General features: G+C 43.3%; 1 protein-coding gene across 1 annotated transcript; it reads right to left on the reverse strand.

Moving 5' to 3' along the window:
- Positions 1–738: 738 nt before the first annotated feature.
- Positions 739–22,297, reverse strand: ASMTL (acetylserotonin O-methyltransferase like). Its single transcript, XM_035115029.3, has 13 exons — positions 21,914–22,297; positions 20,733–20,864; positions 20,203–20,250; positions 19,063–19,127; positions 18,008–18,069; positions 11,952–12,060; positions 6,758–7,172; positions 5,453–5,615; positions 4,326–4,507; positions 3,738–3,870; positions 2,936–3,079; positions 2,445–2,567; positions 739–1,104 (listed from the first exon to the last, which is right to left on the reverse strand). The coding sequence occupies exons 1-13, from the start codon at positions 22,004–22,006 to the stop codon at positions 887–889; spliced, it is 1,887 nt and encodes a 628-aa protein (XP_034970920.1). The 5' UTR covers positions 22,007–22,297; the 3' UTR covers positions 739–886.

Below are 22,297 nucleotides of genomic sequence, written 5' to 3' on the forward strand. Positions count from 1 at the left end.
TCCCTAGCTGTTGTTGGACTAAAACTCCCATCATACTTGACCATTAGTCCAGCTAGCAAGGAATGGTGGAAGTTGTAGTCCAACAACAGCTGGGGAACCCACATTTGAGAAACACTGCACTAGTGAAACATTGTTGCACGAGAGAATGTGTGAACTGGTTGTTTGCAACTTTGTTGCACAATAGATTTCACAGTCTGTTGGGCAACAAGTTTCTGCTAGTGCTACTGTTGCATTGGATTATTCTTTGCCACATTTAACCTTGCACAAACAGACAATATCTGTTACAGGTAGGTAGCCATGTTGGTCTGACGCAGTCAAAAACAAAAAATCCTTCCAGTAGCACCTTAGAGACCAACTAAGTTTGTCATAGGTATGAGCTTTCGTGTGTATCTGAAGAAGTGTGCATGCACACGAAAGCTCCTACATATGACAAACTTAGTTGGTATCTAAGACAATATCTGATACAGCCCTGAATGCACTGCACACCTCTCCCTTTCAAAAACTGCTGTACAGATTGCATGAGAAACTACGTAGTAGTCCCACTTAAGTTAGTCGAACTATAGCTTAATGCACAGTTTGTTCTCTCTTGCTTCCTTGATGTTTCCTGAGTTTTAAAGAGTGGCTGCAAGGGGCACATGGTAAGAAAAAATAAGTATGGATTTGAAACTAAATTGCCATCAATTATATCAAGGGGCAAGCAATGCATTTTCCAGACAGGGAAAAAAATAGGTCACCAGATTTTCTTAGAACTGTTTTAATCAACAAAAGTAGAACATGCACAGTTCAAACTGTAACAGGACAATCATTAGTGCAACCCCAAAACAGAAACATCTATACTAATTCCGGCTGATGGGGGCAGTAAATCAAATTACTTGCTCCATCTAATTTAATGGGTAGATGTTTTCTTGAAACACAAAATTGCATCTAGCAGGTTTCCTGTTATCTTAATCTGCACATTGGTAAATCCGTGTTTCTCCAATAACTGTTTATACTCCAAGCCAGTTCTTTGCTTGCCTTCCGTCATACTAAGGGACTGCAGGACAGCTCTAGCAGGGCTTGTTCGTTTCTCATCAAGCACAATTTCTGCTACCAGCAAAGCACTGCCTGCATTTAAAGGAAAGAAAGAAAGCAACAACACAGTTTAGTTACAAATTTCTAACTTCAAGTTAGCATTTTGTCTTATTTTGCTCTACAGGAAGGTTTTTATTTTATTTTATTAAGAGTCAGGAGATTTGTTTATTTTCCTAAAGTTGCTCTATCTTACTAGAGGTGTTTGTACAGCTAAACTAGAAATGTGCAGAGTTTGAACTAAAAAGAGCAACTGCTACAGGAAAAAGTCTAACCAGAACTGGGATTGCTGTGTGTGTGTGTGTGTGTGTGTGTGTGTGTGTGTGTGTGTGTGTGTAGGGAATTCAACCCTTTCCCCTGCACTAATAGCAACTTCATCCCACTCCTCAATTTTTACTTGAACCCCTAGTGTGGGGAAATCCTGATTCCCTACAGCTGTTTAATAGTTGTGGGCAGCAAGGGAGGAGGATGTGCTTAAAATTTACATTCCTCAAAATTTACATTGCTATCTGAAGTGCTATAGGCACTTTGAAGGTACACATCACTGTTTTTGGTGATGACACAGACCCTAACTTTTTTCTTTTACATGAAGATTTAGTTTTAAATATATTGTTACTGATTCAAGAGACTGACTGCTTTGCACTGCACCACTCCAGTGCCTTTAACGTTGAAATTTAAAAATAATAAAGTGCCAGCGATATTAGGCTTCATTATCACATTCCTTCCTTCATTCACCACACTGTGACAGGGCAGTAAAAACCTGCTTTAATTACTGGCTGTACTTTTCTCCTTTCCAGCTCTGGAGTCTACATCACCATGTCTAGATATATCCCTGCCCTTTTTTTTAAGGTTGGGGAGAAAGCAAGTGATCTCCCTGCATCGTAATCACTCCACTTTTTCTTTTTTGTTTTTAAGAAGACAAAATATGTAATGCACAAAGTTAGGTGTGTTTAGCAGAAGTCCTACTGGTTTCATTTGCAGATAAGTGTGCATAGGACTGCAACTTAAGAGATGTCAAGGATGTACTTTAAAACCATTCTGTGAAGCTCTAATCAAAACTGCCATTAGAAGGATGTTAATGGTTCTTAAGAGCTAATATTCAACTTTTACATGTTTGCAATTGTCCTTTGATACACTACTTACTGCAATTTTACAGTAAAAAGGACAATTCTCCCTAGAGACTCTGTGTAGAGTTAAACATTATAAGGGAAAACACAGACAAGAGGTGGCCACATGTACTAGCAACCTTACACTCTCTTGTAATATTTAATTTTGCACAGTCTTTGGGGAAATAACCCTTTTCACTGGTGCTAAAATAAACTTATTTCATGATATACTAATACAAAGGAAAAGGGGAAAGAGCAGTCAAATCTTACCTGGCTTGCAAACAGCATATATTTTGCTAAAGAGAGTGGAAATCTTCTCCTCTGAACAGTCATGTAGAACTCGTGAAAGAATATAAAGGTCACCTTTTGGAAGATTATCTTTGAAAAAGTCACCTGTTTGAAAAATGCATTTTCATCAATTCTAAAACGAATGAACAAATCCATATCTCAGCAGCCTAATATACACATCAATACCCCAAATATCAAGTTAGTTTTTGAAATAGATCTAACAGGTTTATTAGAGTGCTCAGAGTGGACCTACTCTGAGTTAAATTTAGTTGAATATCACCCTATATGTTATAAGCAGCCCTTTGACACAAATGTTCATCACATATATTCTTTGCCAATAATACTTTCACAAGAAACTGAGTATTCAAGGAAGCAAAGATGACTCAACATACAAACTTTGCCTTGTGATAAGCCTCATTTGTATCCACATATGCCAAGATTCTATACACACTGTACCTAAGAGGTATGTTTACCTGACATGAAGGAAACCTGAGCTGGGTTTTGTCTTGAAGGCTGACAGCTGGAGACACTCGTGATGATTTCTGGAAGGTCAAATACCGTGACTCTCATCTCTGGGTAGATATGGACCAGCTCATAAGCTAAAGCTCCAGTGCAACCTGAAGAGAGCAAAATATTATCACAATAGCGCCTGTATTTAGTTCCTCATTTAGTTAAAACTTACTTCTGATGATATTAGCACTCAGTGCTTACCCAGCAGCAGCTATTAAAATCTGCCTAATTATAAAACTTGCAAGATGCTTTCACATATTTTCTTTTAGAAGTGAGAAAATGCATTTAAGCTGCTCGTATGGATCATAACATCCTCAACCACTGAGATTTGCTTATGCTGGTTGTCAGGCTGTCAGATTTTCAGAGAATGATCTTAACCACTCTTTCTCTGAAAACAAAAAAAGTACTCCCAACACTGAGCTGTTCCAAGCTGCTATGCATTTGTTGTTAATTCTAGAAAGTATGCTTGCATTTCCATCTCAGTAGCTTCATATGTACTTTGACATTCTACCATCAAGTCTGCATTTAACATTTACCTGTCTTGCCTAAGTTAACCATGAACAGGCTTAACTGCACCCAGAAGAAAACAAAGAGTTTTCTTATCTATACCATGGATTCTCTTTGAAGTTCAACACTTATAATAGAACCAAAGTTATAGAGAAGGATACCCAAGAGGAAACAAATAATAGAGAATTACATATTGAATGACAAGGAGGAATTATAACGAAATTTTCCATCAATGCATCCAGATGTTGGAATTCCTACCTCCCAAATCACACGCAGCTCTGAACTGTGAAAGGTCAAAAGCCGCGGCTACATCTCTTGCTGTTAGTTTGGAAATGCTGTGCATGGCACTCATAAAACGTTGCTTCGCCTCTGTAGTTTGGCAACAGAAATCCTTAAAAACAGAGCAGACCAAAGTTTCTAGGCTCATTCAAATGAATTAGGATATAAACAGAACATATGCAGAGGTGTTTAAAAAACACCTTGAAAAAGACTTGCTTTTTCATCCTAAAAAAAGAAATAGCCATAGCCACACCCACACAAAAGAGAAATGTCATATTTATTTTTTATTAATCTTAACATGACCACAAAAGTGAGTTTCCTTCTCAATTTAAGAGTGATAATTCAAACATTTCAGATTATTCTGAAGACCATGTCAATAGTGAGCAGAACAGAGAAGTCTACTCTCTGGATCATGTTAGAAAACAGTGTTCACTAAATTCGGACATTCGCTTGGGACGTTGTCAGAACGCAATCGGTGGAGCGGTTTCGGAGAAAAGTGGATAATAACCCACATGCCCAGTTTACATTTTTATATATACAGAAGAAGATGTGTGGATTCTACACTACCTGAATACAATCTTCTGCTTTCTTCTCAAATATTTGGTTCAGCGGAGTCCCCTCTTTGACTGCCAACTCCAAATGTTTATACAGAGGCCATGTGTGGTCATTACAGTAGAGAACGTAGTCATGAAGTGAACATTCGCCATCTGATGCTAGATATAAATTTGTCATATCTGTATTGCTGTAACCTTTGAAGACAGAGAATTTTGCAAGATCCGTATTATTTTTCCTTAGTGTCTCTTTTTTCAATTCATTAAACTAAACCTAACCAGCTGCAAGGGTTTCACAGCTCAGTTGATTTCCACAGCTCAGTAAAGAATATAATTAAACCCAATATTATAATTGTTTCTTATAATCAGTCTGCACATTTCCTTGCCACTGAAAGATGCAATGTGATGTTAAGAAAACGACACTGCAGCCCTAAAAATGCATTGTTTTCAAATGACAAAGTTCAACATGAGTGCAGTAGTGTGCATGTGGAAGCATGGGAAGTGTCCCAGGGACAGACAGATAGGCACTTCTAACCACAGGACATACTCGCATTGACCAAAGTGTTGGTCCAAAATATTTTGGGTGCTGGGGTAGGAAATACAAACCCCACTTCCTACTAAATGCCCCTAAGTTAAGACCTCCACCAAGCTGTGATTTATCTCTGAAAAATGCCAGTGTAGCATGTTTAAAGGCAATGGCATCGTTTGAGAAACTTAGGAAATGGCTTCTCCTCCCGCTATCCCAAATAAGATCAGGAATCCCTGTCCCCCATGGCTGCTATTTAAAAATTTAAAAAAGGGATTCGCAGACACCAGAATAGTTTGGCCTTAAGTGTTGCTTTTTCTAAGGCTGTACTAAGTTCACCAGGAAATCATATTTGTTCTTCTCCGTTACATATGCCCATAGTCTAAACCATGCATCCCCAAAAGTTCGGCCCTCCAGATGTTTTGGACTACAATTCCCATCTTCCTTGACCACTGGTCCTCTTAGCTAGGGATCATGGGAGTTGTAGGCCAAAACATCTGGAGGGCCGCAGTTTGGGGATGCCTGGTGGTCTAAACAAACAACCCAATTGCATTAAGATCCTGCTACAAGTTCCTTTTCATTCCCCACCCCCAACTGTTTTAGAGAAGAAGGCTCACCTAGATGGTTCTTGTCCAATAGGCCAAGAGAGGTACAGGCATCAAGTAATCTTTCTGTGCCACACACCGAGGTTTTAAGTTTATTAGCAGCTTCCACAGCTGTCAAGGTGCCCTTATCTTTCAGAACATCAAATACTTTCAGCTTAGATGCCACAAACAAAGCCTGGGGATAAGAAATGTACATTGATTACTAAAAGAAAAACTAATCAAGGTGATCCATAAGCTACTAAGTCCCACTTTGGCTGCACTACGTTGGATGGAAGTTCACCTGCTGAAATTTGCTCTTGATCACAACATGCAAGAGATTATGGTGGACCAGGTATCCCCAAACTCGGCCCTCCAGATGTTTTGGGACTACGACTCCCATCATCCCAAGGTAAGAGAACCAGTGGTCAGGGATTATGGGAATTGTAGTCCCAAAACATCTGGAGGGCTGAGCTTGGGGATGCCTGTGGTAGACAAACAGTAGTCACTTGAAAAGCAGCATATGTGGAACTGTTTACTGATTTTTCTTTCACTGTCACTTCTGTCAGTTTGTTCCGATCATCAATCAAAAGACAAGCCATGGTAAGGATATTACAGAGGAAATGATGGTTGCCTTGGCAGAACCAGACAGCTGTTCACAAGACTTCATGGCTGCTTAACATTTTTAATGCTGAACAGATACTCAAGTGTTCTGAAATGTTCCTTGCTGAATACTGGATAAGTGGGGGATTGAATCTGACACTTGCAGCATTAGACTTGGACAATATACGATGGTTTGCACAACAACCAAGCGGAGAGAAGTGATAATGTCAACTTTTTCTTAAAAATTAATGACAAGCTTCAGTTTACCTCATTGGAGTTCCAGGTAGGGTAGGAGAATGGAGAAGAGAGACGAGAGCCCACACTGGGTGTAGCAATGATGAGTTAGGGCACTGAGTCTATGTCGTGTCAACAGCCACCTCCCATTTGCAGCAACAGAGGGAGAGTTTTGTAGTATTTACAAACATCTCAGGCTGCTTTCAGATCTTCACAAAAGATCTCTTATTTACCCTTGACCAAGTATTTGAGCCACTAAGAAATGTAAGAACCAGCATATAAAGAATTGCAGCTGTAAACACTCTTGTTCACTAAAAATTCAATGTATCCTAATGGACAAACCTCTACAAACAGAATAAAACCTGTTTATTTCAAGGTCTCTGGAGCTCAGGTTATTGTCCTTAAAATGCCGGCGCATTCCCCAGGCCCACAGGTGCCACATTCCATAAAATTAACAAAAACTTTTTTACAGATCTAGATACAAAAGAACAAAAGATGGGTTACCTTTGATGCTCTGAAGCCATCCAGAAGGTGAGTGAGTTTAGATGGGAATTGCGTTGCATTTTCTATTACTCCATTCTGACTTTCCACAGGTGTGTTGCAAGAATGACTGCTCTTTGTGCACTTTTCCAGGCTGTGGGGGACTCCACTGCTGTTTTGCTTCTTAGCGCTTTCAAACTGTGTGTGGTTATCCGAAGAGTCACACTCCCCATCACTTAAAATCTCAAAAGTCTCTACTGAAGGGATGGAGTCATGCTTTATGTGATGGATGGTGTGCTTTGGGGGCGGATAATACAATTCTGCTAACTTTTTGCAGAAGCGATTCAAAGGAAACCCCACCACGTTCAAGAAGTCTCCGTGAACATATTCCACTAACATTCCCCCAAGTGCCTGGATCCCATAGCCACCAGCTTTGTCCCTAGAGAGAAAGTTAAAAAAACAAACAAATTGAATCAGCACTTGGGAGGAAAAGGATCGTGTATCTTAGTTTCACTTAGTTATGCTGTATTACGTATTTCAAAGGCTAAACATTTTGTCCAGGATCTGAAAATATAGAGAACCAAATAAAGAGATGCTAGCCCAGTAGATTTTTTTTTGTCTTGTATTTTCTTTGTGAAGTTGACCCAACCATCAAACTGTTTGACACTTCCCTTGAGTTCAAAAGCAGTTCAGGTGGGTAAGGGGCAGCCATTTATGAAAAACACGTCTAAAGCTTCCTGGGACTCATGAACTAGTGTAGCAGTTCTTTCAGTCTTGGGCTTAAGTATACAAGCCTACACATACACCTGAGAAATGAATGGCACTAATTTCATTATACTTAGATCCAGCTCTTGCATGGAAGGTTTTTGGTCTCCCATGCAGGATACTGTACTGTTTCTGGGGGAAAGGCGGTAGGCAGGTGTGGGGGACTCCATGGTCCTGAATGGGGTAACTGTGACCCTAAAGTACCAGGTGCACAGCCTGGGAGTCATTTTGGACTCACAGCTGCCCATGGAGGCGCAGGTCGATTTGGTGTCCAAAGCAGTTGTCTACCAGCTCCATCTGATATGCCGGCTGAGACCCTACCTGCCCGCAGACTGTCTTGCCAGAGTGATACATGCCCTGGTTATCTCCCGCTTGGACTACTGCAATGCGCTCTATGTGGGGCTACCTTTGAAGGTGACTCAGAAACTACAACTAATCTAGAATGTGGCTGCCAGACTGGTGACTGGGAACAGCCGCCAGGACCATATAATCTCAGTCCTAAAGGATCTACCTTGTCTCCCAGTACATTTCTGAGCACAATTCAAAATGTTGGTGCTGATCTTTAAAACCCTAAATGGCTTCAGCCCTGTATACCTGAAGGTGCATCTATACTCCCACTGAGGTTCAGCTCCAAGGGCCTTCTGGTGGTTCCCTCATTGCAAGAAGTGAAGTTACAGGGAACCAGGCAGAGGGCCTTCTTGGTAGTGGCACCCTCCCTGTGGAACGCCCTCCCATCAGATGCCAAGGAGATAAACAACTATATGCATCTGAAGGCAGCCCTGTATAGGGAGGTTTTAGATATTTGACATTTTATTCTGTTGTTATATTTTGCTGTAAGCTGCTTAGAGTGGCTGGGGCAACCCAGTCAAATGGGTGGTATAGTTGGGGGGGGGGGAGGTAAAAAAACTCTGAGAGTTAAGTCCAGTCGCAGACGACTCTGGAGTTGCGGCGCTCATCTCACTTTACAGGCTGAGGGAGCTGGTGTTTGTCTGCAGACAGTTTTTCCAGGTCATGTGGCCAGCATGACTAACTTGCTTCTGGAGCAATGGAACACTGAAATCAGAGCAGCGCATGGAAACGCCTTTACTTCCCACCGGAGCAGTATCTGTTTATCTACTTGCACTTTTTTTGCGTGCTTTTCAACTGCTAGGTGTGCAGGAGCTGGGACTGAGCAACAAGAGCTTGCCCTGTCGCAGGATTCAAACTGCCGACCTTCTGATCGGCAAGCCCAAGAGGCTCAGTGGTTTAGGCCACAGCGCCACCCACATTCCTTGGGTGGTATAGTATTATTTTTATTTTTATTACTACTACTACTACCAGGTCTGAACCTGGTTAACTTCAGCAACTCTGTGACAACCAGAGCACCTAGGACATTCATTATGACTCTTTGCTAACCCATAATACTATATGGAATCTTCAAGAGCTGAGATGCAGAAAACAGTCAAATGGCTTAATTAAGAATGCATCTGTTGGCGTAATAGTATATAGGGCTTTCACAGCTATTTATAGCCTTCTAGGCACAATTCAAAATGCTGGATTTGCTGTATAATGCTTCTAATTCCCTGCTCAGTGACTAGCAGGCTCAGCAAAACCCAAGGGCCAATGTAGCATCTAACACGGGTTGGCAATGTGAGGCCCATGAGCTGGCCCACGAAGACCATTTTACCGGCCCACAAGCCACCCCCAAACCGAGCCACCTGCTCGGCGAGTCCCGTGCGCACTGCACTAAACCAGCGCAGCGTGGTGTGGGGACTTGCTGAGCGGCGTCGGAAATTGCATCTGCGCATGCGCAGATACCGGAAATTGCATCTGCGCATGTCTAGACACCGAAAATTGTGTCTGTGTGCATGTCCAGACACCGAAAATCACTTCTGCGCAGGTGCAATTCCTGGCATCTGGGCATGCGCAGAAGCGATTTCCGGCACTGCGAACATGCACGGACGTGATTTCCTGCATCACACTGTGCCAGTCCGGCCCACTGACGATCTCTGTGGGAGTGATCCGGTCCATGGCCCGTAAACCTTGCTGACCCTGATCTAACACATAAACAACATGTCTTAAAGGTGCCACTGAACTCTGATTCAGCAAAGTTAACGCTGCTGTTAGCTGGTATGTTAATTGCTTAAGAAAAGAAGAGCACAACAATATTGTTCTAGAAGTAGGTGTGGCTTGTTTCTCTTTCCCCTTCAAGGAAGAATGTAGTGTTCAGAACCCCCCCCAATTTCTGCTTCATATCCACATACATAAGCAGACATCTATTTTTATATCTGTGCCGAATGGGGTGATATGAGCTAGAGGAGTAGATAAATCAGTTTCAGTACACACTTTCATTACTCTTAATGGAAGGTAATAAATCCAGGAAGCCCTTTGGATTTTTCCACTGCTCACAAAAGGAGAAGAAACGGTACAGAGTCATCTAAAAATAAATTCAGTTGTGGAGAACACATAAGCTCTCCTAAAATCTTGTTGCAAAAGACTTTTCCCCTTTGTTCTAGTTGGGCAGACAGAACTGTGAGGCCCACATGTGCCATGTTGAGGCTGTTTTCTAAACCCAGAGGGTTTGGGTCATTCCATTTAAAGGCTGATTGACTTCTGTTCCATTTTGAGATCTCATGAACTTTTGACCCGTCTAAAGCACACGAGTTTAATTATGGGCGAGCCACAAAATCCTGGCAGGAAGAGAATCAGCTAAATCCATCACCGATCCCTCCCAAACACTCTGCCAGGGCAGCATTTGCTTATTGATTTGCACAGAAAGATCAAGGCCTGAACATCTGTAGTCTAAACATCTCTCTCGGTTGCAAGACTGAAGTTCATCCTAAAAATCCCTAGCATTCACTATGCAAATGACACAATTCTGATCAGCCACATGTTCTCAACAAAGATTTTAAAACATGCTAGTTTGAGCACTAAAAAAACACCAGAATTTCCCACCAGCAAAAATGGCAATACCTAAAGCTTAGTTAGCAACCATTTGCATCTAGTTTCTTTAGTCCCCTACATATGACACGCAGACACCAACATAAGTGAGGTGTTCACAGGTACTAGGAATTCTAAGCTCCCTGCCTTCCTAAAGCAATTCCCTGTGATGCCTCCAAATACTCAGAGGCCTTTGATACAGAAGGGAAATCTACAGACAGGATCTTGTATGCCTCAATGCAGTTTTTTAAAATCATCATCCAATGTGATGTTGGTTTTTTGGGGACCTTGAAAAATCATGCAAGTTCAACAGGCTCATTTTTAATTCTATTGGATGAGACTTTCACCCAAACCCCACTGAAAAAGGAAGTACTGTATGTGTATGTGTGTGGCTGGTGGAGGAATAACCCAAGAGAGAGAAGCAACCAGAAGTGGGCGGTTTTCTGTCAATTATATCTGTAAGCCACCTTGAGTCCCATCAGGAAAAAAGGCGGGGAACAAATAAATTAATGATGATGATGATGATGATAATAATAATAATAATAATAATAATAATAATAATAATAATAATACCCACAGGCTCCAAAAGATCCAGCCCTGGCTTAGATGTTCAAATCATGTTAAATAATTTACAGGGTAATATTTAGGGGGGGGGGCAAGATTTTTAGGTTCTCCAGGCAAACCTGTGTTTTTGGCAACTCATTCTACTCCCCTGTATGACTGTCACATACAATTAAAGTATGTCTACAAAGCTGAAACATCAGAGGCACAAATCCAATTCCTCGAGATAAAAAAAAGGAAGGAGGGAGAGAGACTGTCTGTCTTGATAATGTTAGGATTATTGCTATCCTGTGCTGCTTCAGCAAGGACTGGTGTGATTTGTTATATCACATGAGTGTCATGAGTCTGAGAGAGTGTGGGAACAGAAGTCTGTCTTATCTGTTTCCTACTGCGAGTGTTATTGTAGTATTCAGGTTCACTTCTGATGTGTCGCAGTTCAGTGCGGTTCTGTTCTATGGTAGCAGAGAGAGCAGATGTGATTATGAAGCCTCTGTATATAGTTTGCTACTAAAGTAGTTTGAGAACTACACATGAATCTTTCTTCTCGCCAAAGGATGCCAGAAGACCAGCGTGCTCTTCGCAGGAGAGAAGGGTCGTGTATTGCCGGCACTCTGGACTGAAGGGGAAATGCCAGCCAGAGGTGAGCCAATCGGGTTACGCTCAGAGGCACTGGGGGTCTGCCGTCTCCCCCAGGGGCGTATCCCAACAGATAACAGTGTTATATCTATGATGCAGAATAAACAAAGGCTTTTGATATATCCTGTATTCCACATTCATTCTTTAACATTCTGCTACCATTTTTTTCCTGCCCTCACCCTCAAAATCCCAAACTGTTCCCTCTCATGTTACGCATTCCCAGACTAAACTCCCCTTTTGTTTCATGTGCTACACAAACAGCCGGTTTTCCCCACACAACAAGCAATCTAGAGTGATCAGGTCTGCATTCAAATCCACTCCCAACTATTGTGCTTACATGGGCTCACCACTGTGAATATACTCCCATAAGAGTTCCTCAGAGAGGGCAGAAAACTTAACTTTGGTTTCTTCATAGAAATCTGTGACTTCAGTCTCTAGCTGATTATCTAGAAAAATAAAAGCCACTGGTTAAAAAAATGACATATCTGATGAATACCAGCAGTTTTAAAGCATTTTTTATTATGAATACGTTACACTGCAGTCAGTAGGCCTGCATTTCTAAATCCAAATCCAAATTATGCTGCAATGAATACATGGATCTTCTACACATAAATGTCCTTCCAGTAACTTCAATAAAATGAGATGCTGGTTTATAAATATCCCTCTAAATATTGGTGAGGCATTTGATCCAATCTATTGAAAATTGGCTTTATATTTCTCTTGCCCTTCAAGGACTGATCTGCAGTGCAGGTCTTTGTTAACATTCTGGAGGCAGCAGCAATATACAATGAGCTAAATAGCTGCAGCATAGATTGGTGCAAATGATAGTGGAAGAGAAGCATGTTGTAAAGATTATTACAGACTGAAGGAACAGCATTAACTAATATGCTCCTCAGTACCAGCATATGTAGTTTAATAAAAACAAAACGTGCTTTCCAAAAGCTCACTTACTCATTTAAAACGTATAAAATGCAAAACAGTGGGATAAGGTATATTTGGCAGCTGTACTACGAACTCTTTTACACAGGATCGGACATACTCAAGTAGGCTTATGACTCTCTCTCCTTTGAACTAAAGGCACATTACAAATGTCTGTTAAAAACATGCTTCATTTTTTTTAAATGGGTAGCCTTTGGGTATGGAGGGACCCAGGTGGCGCTGTGGGTTAAACCACTGAGCCTAGGGCTTGCTGATCAGAAGGTCGGCGGTTCGAATCCCTGTGATGGGGTGAGCTCTCGTTGCTTGGTCCCAGCTCCTGCCAACCAGGGGTCCCTTTACCTTTACCTTTGGGTATGGAGGGCTCCTTTTTGAGAAACGATTCCAACCCTCAACCCCCTAACCTTTGGGCATGTGAAATGAGTTGCGCAGCTCTTTGGAGACTAGCCTTTGTTTTGCATTAAAAAGAGAAAAGCTTATTCAGGTTGAAATGTTACCATTATCCGGATAATCAGTTCTGGTCCCCACCCAGAATCTACAAGCATGTTTCCCAACAGTCAACACCAAACTCTTGATGCTGCCGCTGGAGAGGAAGCCCATTGCAGGGCCTGTGTGTTAAAATCCACCTGCCTCCTGGGCAGAGCTCCAGAGAAACTATCATTGTCAGACCTGGAACTGAGCTTTGCTTTCCACCCAGCCCAGTCTGCAGCACCTTCTCAAACACGACTAAACAACAACAAAGCCAGGATCAAAACTAGGGGGGGGGGGGGGCAAGCCATAGTCGTTCAGGGGCGGGGCCACAAAGTGGGAATGTGGGCGGGGCTACAGGGCCAGCTGGCCTGACGACATCGTGGTGGTGGCGGCGGTGGCAGCGGCCACCTTGTGCTTCTGGGGCTGGCAGCGGTGGCGGCTACCCTGCTTGGCTGGAGAGGACGGGAGGATCGGGCAGGTGAGAGGGGGTGACAGGGTGGGCGAGGGCAAGGCAAGGCACGGCCGCAGTCACGACGGCTCCGAGGCGTTGCTGCATATCAGCATAATATTTCAACCATGTTGTGGGTTCAAGCCCCACCTTAGGAAAAAATTCCTGCATTGCAGGGGGTTGGACTAGATGACCCTTGTGGTCCCTTCCGACTACAATTCTATGATTCTATTGATGCATTGCCATAGCATATGCATCATTCTGCTTTCTTGAATTCTCCTACTCCTAGGCATAGCAGCCAACTCCTAGAGGCCTAGGTGTCCCCCCCCCAATTACTAGTAAATACCGTATTTGAAAGAGTCACCCCCCCATTTCGATGGGCTTTCTATGTGGGGCTTATCTGCCCCCCCCCGTATTTTATTAAGGATGGAAGAGGGAGGGAGGGAAGGAAGAATAGAGAGAGGGATACCTCATATTTGTGGGTGCATCTGGGTGATGCTCTGATGCTGGAACTCTGCAGCAAGAGGACGGGAGGGTCGGGCAGGCGAGAGGGGGTGGCAGGGCGGGCGAGGGTGAGGGAAGGCACGGCCGCAGTCACGATGGCTCCGCGGCGTTGCTGCATATCAGCATAATATTTCAACCATGTCGTGGGTTCAAGCCCCACCTTAGGAAAAAATTCCTGCATTGCAGGGGGTTGGACTAGATGACCCTTGTGGTCCCTTCCGACTACAATTCCATGATTCTATTGATATATTACCATAGCATATGCATCATTCTGCTTCCTTGAATTGTCCTAGGCATAGCAGCCAACTCCTAGAGGCCTAGGTGCCTCCCCCCCCCAAATTACTGGTAAATACTGTATTTTAAAGAGTCATTCCCCCCCCCCATGTTGATGGGCTTTCTATGTGGGGCTTATCTGCCCCCCCCCAAGTATTTTATTGAGGATGGAAGAGGGAGGAAAGGAAGGAATAATAGAGAGAGGGATAACTCACATTTGTGGGTGCCTCTGGGTGACACTGTGATGCTACACCTGTACAGGAGCCTCGTAAGCAGCTTTCTCTCTGCTTGATTTACAGCAGGCATGTCCAACAGGTAGATTGTGATCTACCAGTAGATCACTGGATGTCTGTGGTAGATCACTGCTAGATCACTGGCACCCCTAAAAAAAGCTCACCCAAAATTTTCCTCCTCCCTAAAAAAAGCTGAACTATGACCTGAAGCCCTAACCAAAAATGGGCCCCCCTCCCTCCTAAAAGAAGCTCAACAAGTTTGACCTAAACCCCCCAAATCAGGGCTTCCCTTTCTTAAAAAAAACTCAACAGCTTTGACCTGAACCCCCCAAAAGGGGGTAGATCACTCCCAGTTTTTAACTCTGAGTAGATCAAAGTCTCTTGGGAGGTGGCCACAACTGATTTACAGTATACAGATGCAGGAGGAGGGGCAGACTGGAACACCACTGCTTTTTATAAACATCACTGTGTCTATCAAAGCTACAGCCCCCCCCCTTCTTATTCACTTCCTTTTAGCCTTGCAGGGCCACCTTAGTCAAATTGAATCCTCTGCACCCTCATTAAATCGCCAATAGAACTGTTAATGCGATCCCTGAATGCTCATTAACAACTTCCACTGAAGAACAATAGGGTGAATAGGGTGAACCTTGCCTGAAGGGATATTCTTAACTGCTTAAGTACCGGTAGCCACTTTGCTTTATTTATTTGATGTGTTTTTGTTACAGCTGTGTTCCGCCCGCCCCCCCGCCCCCAGCAAGTGGAGAGCTGCTCTTGCTAAAGCAAAGCCCTTTCCACTTCAGTTTTTGGAGGGGGAAAGTGCTGTTTATGGTCTGTAAAATACTTTTTTTTTGCTTCTAGGGGGGGCAGCTGCCCCCTCCTGCCCCCCCTGTCTACACCCATGTTCTCAAACAGTCACCGTTATCACGTTTTGGAGAAGGAGCAGGATTGCTGGAACTGGGCTGCCTTGTGGGATGTTCTCCGTATAAACCAACAACAGCCCCATCAATTATGCAGCAGCTCTTTTAATGCACAACTAGGCATTTCGAAGGTGGTTAGAGCATTGTCCATTAGATATATTTTTGTATCAGTGCTACGGCTTGCTTGTTGCTGCACCATTTTCATTTAGTTTGGCCTCTTTTATCCCACGTACCATTTGATTTCCTAAGCTGGAGAGCCTTTTGGGAGCAGGCAAATTAGCACCAATAAAAAACTACTGAAAGCCACTTTTGAGTCCTTAAGATATAAATCAAATGAATAAATACAGTGCTTTTTTTCTAAAAAATAATAATGTTTTGGGGTACTCTCATTTTCCTACTCATATTGAAATACTGCCCCTCAATGAGGCCAAACTTAGATTCACAAAATGTTTAGGTGTATGCGTACCCCTTCATACCCCCAGAAAAAAAAGCACTGAATAAACACAAGTCTATTATTGTGGGGCTACGATATGACTTTATACTTTTCAATGTTGCAACATACATTTTTAAACAACCCCCTTTGGTCAGGACCCTTCATTTTGATTTGAGATTTGGAGTTTATCCCGTTTTGACAAACATTGTGGCTATGATCCTATACATATTTTCCTGAGAGTAAATCTCCTTGAACTTAATGAATGGGATTTACCTGAGTAGACATTCAGGGCCACAATACAATACAATGCAATAATCCATTTTATTTTGAGAGACAAGGATAGTACATGGGAACAAGACACTTTCAGTGGGAATGCATGTATCAGGTTGCCGTGAAATGGCAAAGATTCTGATTTATGCTGGTGATACTGACTGCATGTTCTGTTTGGTGCTTCTGGGCTGTCTTCCGCCACTGGACTAATTCTAGTTGCTAAGGTGTCTGCCTACACTCTCATCTGATTCTGCGATTTACTGCCATTGTGTTCATGTAAGGGGGGAGTAAATAAAGATTGAAGTCACTTTGCCAAAATTATCCCCAGGGTTGGCTTTACTGTCTTTTGCCTGATCAATCATATGCTCCTCAGTGACCTTCAATTGAGATCGGCATTTGAGGGAAAGGGAACAATTACTGGAAATTTCTGGAAAGATAAATACATGAAACTGGGTTAGGACAGGACTTCTGTGCCTTTAATTGCCCTGCTCTCTTTTGGGTCTGGAAACCTTAAAGAGAAACCAGCAGACCCTTTGCTTGGAAATTAAGCAAAGGGTCTGCTGGTTTCTCTTTAAGGTTTCCAGACTCAAAAGAGAGCAGGGCAATTAAAGGCACAGAAGTCCTGTCCTCCATTGAGTCTGGCAACCCTAAAGTGGGTCATGGTTTGATAGTCAACATGTTTGCAAGCAGAATCAACATGAAAGTTGTCAAGCCGAGTCACAGCCAGCAAGGCAACAAGTTGGCAAGGGCAACAGATACAAACCCTAACTCCAAGAGTTTTACTATGAATAGGAAGTTGACAGTGCCCAGTTCTATTGTAGTTAGATTCAATTTATTTCTAGATCTGAGACCTACTTAAAATGCTTGTTATCATTTTGCCTGTTACTGTGTGTGTTCTCCTGACCTTCCAGGGTCAATTTGGGGTGGGCACGGGGTTTGGGGAGATGGGGTCCCACTACACTAGCAGACGTCCTTGAATCCAGCCCTTTGTGTTTTCCAGCGGATGCCACAAGCCTCTACAGAAGCCACTGAGGTGCCATCACATAGCGTTTGGGCTGGGGTGTCTGATATCCACCCACTTCAAAATGAATTCTCAAGACTTCTACGCAATTCCATTCTTCCCAAAGTGGTGCCCTCTGAAAACAGTGGATGCTATCCAACTCAGAGCAGACCCAATGAAATATTAATGGACTTAACTCAGTCATGTTCATTAATTTGAATGGATCTACTCTATGTAAGGGACGCGGGTGGCACTGTGGGTTAAACCACAGAGCCTAGGGCTTGCCGATCAGAAGGTCGGCGGTTCGAATCCCCGCGATGGGGTGAGCTCCCGTTGCTCGGTCCCAGCTCCTCCCAACCTAGCAGTTCGAAAGCACGTCAAAGTGCAAGTAGATAAATAGGCACTGCTACAGCGGGAAGGTAAACAGCGTTTCCGTGTGCTGCTCTGGTTCGCCAGAAGCGGCTTTGTCATACTGACCACATGACCAGGAAGCTGTACACCGGCTCCCTCGGCCAATAACGCAAGATGAGCGCTGCAACCCCAGAGTCGGTCACGACTGGACCTAATGGTCAGGGGTCACTTTACCTTTACCTTACTCTGAGTAAAACTTAGTTGGATATCACCCAATGTACTCCTCAGTGTGGAGAAAGAGAGAAAAGCCAAATTCCTGCAGTCTTCCGACTCACGCAGACACTAAAGTCACTTGGTGACTTTCAAATGAGGTTAGACTACAAATACCATCATTCCTTACCCTAATGGCCATATTGACTGGGGCTAATGGGAGCTGTAGTCCAACAACATTTGGAGGCTTCCGGTTTGGGGAAGATTTCACTGCCTAGTAAGTAGGCTACAGTGTCAAATGAGACTTTGATTCACCACGAGAATCTGTATTCATTCTTACCAATTACCTTTACTGCTGCAATGAACAATTGCGACACCCGTGAAGACACTGTGCTCCTTGCCACTCAGCCTGCGAGGAAAAACAGATATATTTAGGCTGCAGCCAATTTGCACTAATTTCTTGGAAATTTAACACTTGAAATTATTTGAATTTGAAAAACAAATTCTGCTCATTTATGAACGATGTAGCGATGTTGGCAATCTACTCAATTTTATAGCCTTACAAACCAGGCAAAGCTAGGCACTTCACTTTGATTCTGTTTTATTCTCCCACCAAACTGAATTGGACTTCAGAGTGCTTGACTTTGGCTGGATTGTGTTTACACTGATTGCTACCTTTGAACTGAAGTACTGCTGAAAACCTGAAAAAGGCAAGGAGAACCAGGCACAAAATGATGCCTTTTCCCCCTCATCTAAATGAAAAACGGACATAAAAATTTTAAGCATTGGTGGGAAAAACTAACTGATGTGTATCTACACTTTGGGGTTGCTTGCCTCTAACTCTGATGGACGTGAGGTCTCATTTTATGTTTTTAACAATTAGATTAATAAACTACTTAATCATGAAACTCTTTGAGCAGCGCACGTAACAAATTATTGGTCTCTTCTAATGTGTGACTAGGCAAGAGAAACTTTTATAGGAAACTCAACTATGCAATAAATAGCCATGGTCAAATTATGTCCAATTTGATTACGCAGAACAGTAGGTCTAAGCATGGATTAAAATAAAAGCTCGGTGCTTTCACAAAACTGTATCACAGCCTGCCTGCTGTGATTCACACACAGGTATGTTTATGGTTGTATTTGACAAGCAGAATTAAGAAGTGATCCAGAGATTAATCTGAAACAGAGCTGTGGGAATATAACTACACAATAAATGCAGGTAACTGAAATAGATGTATTTCCCCAACAAATGAAACGACATGCTTATCATTCTTATGAAGGGCAACTGAAAAGCATATCCCAATCAAGTAATTTTTCATTTGCTTTCCATATCCACAAATAAGGCCGACAAAGGCAGTATAACATAGTTAGAAATGAGCAGTGATTAGGAAGTACAAACTTTGAAAGCATCCTATATGCGTCTTGTTTGTCCACTGGTTTCTCCAAAATCTGTTCTTCTATTGTCTGAAATGGAAAATAAATACATTTAAATATGTATATTTACACACGCTTGTCAAGGGAAAGCCTTGTTCTCTCCCATCATAGCTGCCAAGTTTTCCCTTTTATCACGAGGAAGCCTATTCAGCATAAGGGAATTTCCCTTTAAAAAAGTGATAACTTGGCAGCTATGTCTCCCATAGAAGAGTTGCTACTCGAGGTGAAATAGGGACATAGGAAGCTACTTTATACCAAGTCAGTCCAATGGCCTATCTAGTTCAGTGCTGTTGACACTTATTGGCAGCAGTTCACCAGCATTTCAGACAGGAGTTTTTACCCTCCTGCTCTGGACTTTTTGCATTTAAAGTATCTACTGTACAACTCAAGCTACAGTCCTTCCCCGCTTAAACTCATTTTCACCCTGGGATATTTTTTACATATTAATGATTAGCTACTTTGCTTTCTGTCTGTGTACAAAGCGCTTAAAGTAAACACTGCAGGTGATAAGCGTTTAATTCCATGCACAAGTAAAAGCAGGAAGTCTAGGAAAGAGCTGTTTAAACCAACCCTAGAGTTAAAAAAAGCACATTGATGGAAGCTTGGGCTGGATTGTTTGGCATACCCAATTTCTATCATGCAATTATAAGTACATGCAACTTCCACTTTCCAAACAAAATGTGTTCCTAGGAAATTGTTCCTTAGGTGAGTGTTTGCATGACGAGCTGATGATTTCCGTTATTTCCTGACGATTTCCATTATTGGCTGCAGCCAAACAGCAAAAGAGAGACAAAAGAAAAACTGATTTGTCTGATCCCTTCTGCTCTCTGAATTGTCCGATCTCTCCCCCATCCCTCTCTCCTTGGTTTCTGCCCAAAATGGTTGCCGTTGATCAGGAAAGCACAAACAAGTAAGGAAGTGGCAAACTCTGGCTGATCGGACATCTGAATCAGTGGTGTGTGTAGCAAGGTTTGGGAACAATTTTTTCTGTTTGGATAAGTGAATTTCTGTATTGCGAGTGAAAGCGGGACCTGCGTGTATTGATAAAACAAGAGTTGCTAACTAGAGAGATTCTAGTTTTCAGCTGCTGGTATATATGACTTACCACTATGGTGTCTGCCCCTATAACGACATCGGGTGTTCTAAGATGTTTCTGAAAAAATAAAAATGCATCTTGTTCAGTTTTCCACCTTAACAATAGCTTAAACTAACAGTTGGGAATTTAAACAGCAAGTGGGGAATTAGCACAATAGAAGCAATCTTGAATTGATTTAGATTGCATCCAGATTCCCCATCAACCATTAAGTAAAGCAGTTATGCTAACTCAGCCAGCAAAAGGAGGTGTCACATGAGGGGGCTCTTGCTTTGTCCCATCACTAGTGCACAACTGTCTGGAACAGGAAGCCTTCCTGTACTACTGTACTATAGATTAAATGTCAACCTAATGTCACATGGACACAACTAATCGTTTGTATGCCCCATCTCAAACACTCATGTACTTTTGTAGTTAAATCGTTTGTTGTTAATAAGCCAAGTTCAATAAACCAAGATGCAGGGATCTGGACGGCAGCAGCAAAGAGCTTGGCAGCTTTTTAAAGCATCGCCACAGACAATGGAGGTACATATATGGCTTACCAGATGCATTCTGTTTGCCACTTCAAGTGCCTTTTGCCTTGCAGTTTCTACGGCATATTCAAAAGGAGCTGCGAAAGATGACTTCTCAAGCGTCTCCTTGAACCAGGAGGGAACAACTTCAAACCGGAGGCCCTGTTAGAGACACTAAGTTATTTCAGCAATAAATCTTACAAAACTTGAAGGCTTATGTGGATGCTCTCTGCTTAAGGCCCTGGTGGAGGGACTATTGAACTGGCTAGCGGCTACTGAAAGCCTTCATCTCCAGGATTCTGGACGCAGTTGCTGGAAATTACGGGAGGGGGAGCGCTCTTGTGCTTGAATCCTGTTTGCAGATTTCCCATCTGGTTAGCCACTGTGAGAACAGGATGCTGGCTTAGACAGGCCATCTCATAAACTATTACAGGCTGCAGACGTGAACTTTCCATCGCACTCAACATCCATTTATTTCCTCGCCAGCCAGATGAACTTGAAAACTTGTTCCTTTCTTTAGAACTTACTTTTAAACCCCCACCCCAATAACTGACACAAAGGTTTGTCTGAATTTTTTGTCTCCTTTGAAACAGAGGCTCATCCAAAGGAGAGGTGTGCTATTTGTGGCTGGGGCAGTGGCTCCAACACATGCAGAGGAGGATTCTAGGACACTAATATACCCTGGGCACTTCATTGTTGCTTCCCAGAGCCAAAAGCAGAGGGCTGTGTGTGTATGTGTGAGAGAGAGAGCACATCAAGCCCTGGCTCAGAGGAGGGTTGCCACAAAATGAACTTGTTTTGTTGGGGGGGCAGACTTTTGTTGTGGTGGGGGCAGAACCACAGATTTGTATTATTTTTTCCTGATAAGTAGTTGAGAAGAAAGTGGTTGCCAATGGGATTGTCAGCGTCCCTCCCCCTCTCTCCCTCTCGAGCTGTCAACCTGGGAGGCAGGCAGGAATTCAAGCGGTGCAGCTTTTCCAGCAAGATGCAGTGATGGGCTGTTTATTAATATCATTACAAGTTATTTATCAATCGCCTTCCAAACCACCGTCTCAAGGCGACTTACAGGTGAACTCGCCACCTGTGCAGCCGCCCAAAACGCAAGCAGCCCCCCTGGCGGAAAGGAAGGCAGGCGGTGCCAAGAGGGGGGCGCGCAGGAGCTGCGAGAGCGCACAGGCTGCCCCGCCGAGCAGCGAAGGCGACACACTCACCGCGTTGGTGAGGATCTCCTGACGGCGCGGAGAGGCGCTGGCCAGCACCACCCTCTTGTGGACCAGCTTTCCGATGACGGGGTTCAGGACCATGGCTGCGGCGGGACCGGACAGCCGCGGGGAGGACGAGCCGACGGAGAGGAGGGGAGGGAGCCAGCCGGCGCCTTTATCGCGGCGCACTTGGGGGAAGCGGCGAGGGGCGGAGTCCTCCAGCCTCTCCTCCCCAGTTTGCGCGGAGGGAAGGGAAAGAGCAGCCTCGCCTTCCTTCCGCCAGTGGGCGGCTGCTGCTACCGTAGCTTAGGAAAGACGTTTTCCATGCCTTGTAGGCTGGGGGAAGTGCCCTAGAAATTATTGAGCAAATAAGGGGCAAGATCTGTTTGCAAC

This window comes from Zootoca vivipara, chromosome 4, assembly GCF_965207765.1.
Source record: "Zootoca vivipara chromosome 4, rZooViv2.hap1.1, whole genome shotgun sequence".
Lineage (NCBI taxonomy): Eukaryota > Metazoa > Chordata > Lepidosauria > Squamata > Lacertidae > Zootoca > Zootoca vivipara.